This window comes from Gracilinanus agilis, unplaced genomic scaffold (genome assembly GCF_016433145.1).
Source record: "Gracilinanus agilis isolate LMUSP501 unplaced genomic scaffold, AgileGrace unplaced_scaffold54342, whole genome shotgun sequence".
NCBI classification, from domain to species: domain Eukaryota; kingdom Metazoa; phylum Chordata; class Mammalia; order Didelphimorphia; family Didelphidae; genus Gracilinanus; species Gracilinanus agilis.
The window spans coordinates 1-3,748 of NW_025389513.1; the positions used below are offsets into that span (position 1 = coordinate 1).

Sequence of the window (3,748 nt, forward strand, 5' to 3'; positions counted from 1 at the left end):
TCTCTCTCTCTCTCTCTCCCCCCCCTTCCCTCTACTCCGTTCCTCCCTCCCTCCACCTCTCCTCTCTCTGAAGAATAAACAAGAGGTAGTGAAAATAGCCATAAATGAGGAATCTAGAGATTTGGTTTCTAGTTTCAAGTTTCAGATCTGCCATTAATTAGCTGAATGACTTTTGAGTAAGTCACTACCTCTCTCTTTCTAGGCCTTGCTTTCATATCTGTAAAAGGAGGGAACTGTAACTAGAAGTCTATGAGGCCCTTCCTAGAAACAAATCCCATAAGCCTATGAACCTTTAACCATCCCTTTCCCGTTCTCTTCTTGTCACTCATCTTCCTGAGTTCCAATCTGGCCTCAGATACATACTAGCTACATACTAGATACATACATACATGTGACCCTGGGCAATTCACTTTAATCTTGTTTGCCTCAGTTTCCTCATCTGTAAAATGAGCCAGAGAAGGAAATGACAAACCACTTCAATATCTCTGCCAAGAAAACCCCAAATGAGATCAAGAAGAATTGGACATAATTGAAAGGACCAAATAACAACAAATTTCATTTGATCTTCACTACAATCCTGGGAGGAAGGTACTGTTATTATTACCACTTTACAGCTGAGGAAACTGAGGCAAATGGAAGTTAAGTTAAGCTCAGCATCACACAGCTAGTAAGTATCTACAGTTGGATTTGAACTTGTCTTCCTGACAGCCAGTGCTCTATTCACTGTGTCACCTAGCTGTCTCTCATTGTGGTAGGGTGCTAAAACCCTGGAGTGACAAAAGGACAAAGTTGACTAAGCATTCTCATTCCTTACCATTTTGATGTAGTTGAAATCAAGTTAAATTAAATGCCTGAATCTAAGATGTCCCTGGAAGAGTGTGGTAATAAAAATGAAGAAGTGGATGATTTTTTGGTTAAAGTGAAAAGAAGAGGAGTTTCCATGTTGATGCTATTTATTCATCTGGGCAGCTAGGTGGTACAGTGTAGTTTAAACTCAGGAAGACCTGAGCTTAAATCCATTCTTAGACACTTACTAATTGTGGCGTCCTGGGCAAGTCTCTTAAGCTCCCTGCCTCAGTTTCCTCATTTGTAAAATGAAGCTGATAATAGCACCCTACCTCCCAGGGTTGTTATGAGGCAACAAATGTTAAGTGCTTTGCAAATCTTAAGGTAGTATATACTAGCTCTTATTAATAATAATCCCATTCATGCTGATTCATTTTTCCTTTCCCATATTGCTCCCAACGGTATTTCTCAGACACAGAAGAGCTCACACCCACCCCACCATGTACCCATGACTCCCATATCATCTCCCCTTATTCTCCTCTCCTTTCCAGCTGTGAACTTCAGTGGGGAGTGGTCTGTGGGCCAGGTCCACACCAATACTACATATAAGGCCTTCAGCCCCTTGAGGATCAATGCAAATGTAGGGTTGCAAATTGGTCTTCGAGGGATCAATATTACTCTTACAGGTAAAAGGATGTGATTGGAAGAGTCCTGGTGGGATTTGATTTTTGGAAACTTTGGAAGTCTGGGAAGCATAAGGGATTTCTGTGACTCTGGGCAAATCTCTTAACCTTGTTTGCCTCAGATTCCTCATCTGTAAAATGAGCTGGAGAAGGAAATGGCAAACCACTCCCATATATTTTCCAAGAAAAGTCCAAAATAGGAGTCACAAAGAGTCAGACATGACTTAAACAACTGAACAAAAGAGGGGTTATGGAGCAGCTAGGTGGCCCAATGGATAGGGGGCTGAAGTTAGAAAGACTCCCTCTTTCAAATGAGTTCAAATCTGACCTCAGACTCTAGACAAGTCACTTAACCTTGTTTGCCTCAGTTTACTTAGCTGTAAAATGATCTAGAGAAGGAAATGGCAAACCACTCCAATATCCTTGCTAAAAAAAACTTCAAATGTGGTCATGAAGAGTCAGACACCACTGGAAAATGACTAAACAACAAGAGGGCGTTAGGGACACAGAATGTATACTGTGGGAAAAACACTGGCTCTGGAATCAGAGAAGATGGGTAAACTTCTGCCTTCAAAGATTCTGTGTGGCCAAGGCCAAGTTACTCAACTTCCTCATCGTTGTTTTCATTTATTTTTATTACCATTACCTTCTGTTTTGAAGTAGATACAGAAGAACAGCAAGGGCGAGGCAATTGGGGTTAAGTGATTCGCAAAGGATAGGCAATGGGCATTAAGTGACTGGCCCAGGGTCACACAGCTAGGTAATGTCTGAGGCTCAATTTGAACTCATGTTCCTCCTGACTCCAGGCTTGGTGCTCTCTCCACTGTGCTACCTAACCACTCCAGTTTCCTCATCTTTAAAATGCAGAACCCCAACTAGAGGGTTCTTGAGATCCCTTGTTTTTTGTAGTCTAAAATTCCATAATCTCTGAGACTTGCTTCTTCCTTCAGCCATGGCCAAGGTTCTCTCCCCTTATTCATTCCCATGCCAACAACTCCCCAGGATGATGTCTTTTCTTTTTAAATTTGTACTTACTGAATACACAGGACATAGGGGATTATAAGGCACTCTCTGAGTGCAGAGGACACACATAGAGCCCTCATGGTCCTGTTTCCCCTTGGTCCTTGTCTTTCCTCCCCTGTCCCTTTGCCCCAGGGACACCAGTACGGCAACTGAATGAGACCATTGACTACAATGAGCAGTTCAGATGGCATTTTGGACAGAATTATGCTGAGGAGTACACTGAAGCACTGGAGAAGGGGGTGCCTGACCCAGTACTCTACCTGGCAGAGAAATTTACTCCAAACAATCCCTGTGATCTGTACCGCCAATACCGGCTGGCTGGACACTATGCTTCTGCCATGCTCTGGTGAGGATAGAGGGCTGGGAAGGGAGGCAAGAAGACCCGAGCTTTAGGCAACACCCCTCTCGATATCCCAGAAACCCCATTAGGAGGAACTGGCACCCTAGGCACAGAGTCAGTGTAGTACTTAGCCCCATGGTCCAATTGGGGTGAATCAATCAAGTCTCTCCAGAATCTTGTGGGTATTGTGGGTCCTCTTCTTCTCACTTGAATTATATCTTACCAGGGTGGCATTCCTCTGCTGGCTGTTATCGAATGTGCTGCTCTCCATGCCTGCATTAGTTTATGGTGGGCACATGCTCCTGGCCACCGGAGCCTTCCTCATCTTCTCATTGCTCTTCTTCTCCGCGGCCACCACACTGACCCCTCTGTGCCCGCTCCGCCTGGGCTCTGCTTCCCTGCATATTCAACGTGGACCTGCCTTCTGGATCACACTGGCTACTGGTGAGGACTCTCATGGAGGGATTGCAGGAAGGGGATCCAAGAAACAAGAGGGAGGAACGGGGTGGCTTTTCCCGAGAAGAGGACTCTTGTCTATGGGCATCCCTTCTTCCGCACACCAGAGAACTAGACCCTGGGAGGAGCAGCTCTGGGTTTCCTTCTTACCTCTGGTATGTTTACCTGTTCTCAGGATGGGTCCTTGGTAAGGATCAACAAATCAAGACCATTTCATATAGTGATGACTAAACTGTGATGAGCCCTCATACCCTAAGCATAGCTAGGTGGCACAGTAGATAAAGTTCTGGATTTGAGGTCAGTAAGAGCTGAGTTCAGATCTTACCTCAGACATGTAATCTTGGGCAAGTCCCTTAAGTCTTTCCTCATCTATAAAATAGGAATAGTATCACCTACTGTTGTGTGCAGATGCAAAGCATGGAATCCCTGCAAAGGTACAGGGAGAGCCTCACCCAGAATT

The 3,748-nt window shown here is 44.7% G+C and overlaps 1 protein-coding gene across 1 annotated transcript; it reads left to right on the forward strand.

Moving 5' to 3' along the window:
* Positions 1-1,184: 1,184 nt before the first annotated feature.
* Positions 1,185-3,276, forward strand: LOC123255942 (dual oxidase maturation factor 1-like; the record flags this gene model as incomplete). Its single annotated transcript, XM_044684653.1, is given in 4 exon segments — positions 1,185-1,292; positions 1,295-1,472; positions 2,625-2,838; positions 3,059-3,276. Coding segments are annotated over 4 exon segments (718 nt in total), but the record flags the coding sequence as incomplete, so codon positions are not given.
* Positions 3,277-3,748: the final 472 nt, after the last annotated feature.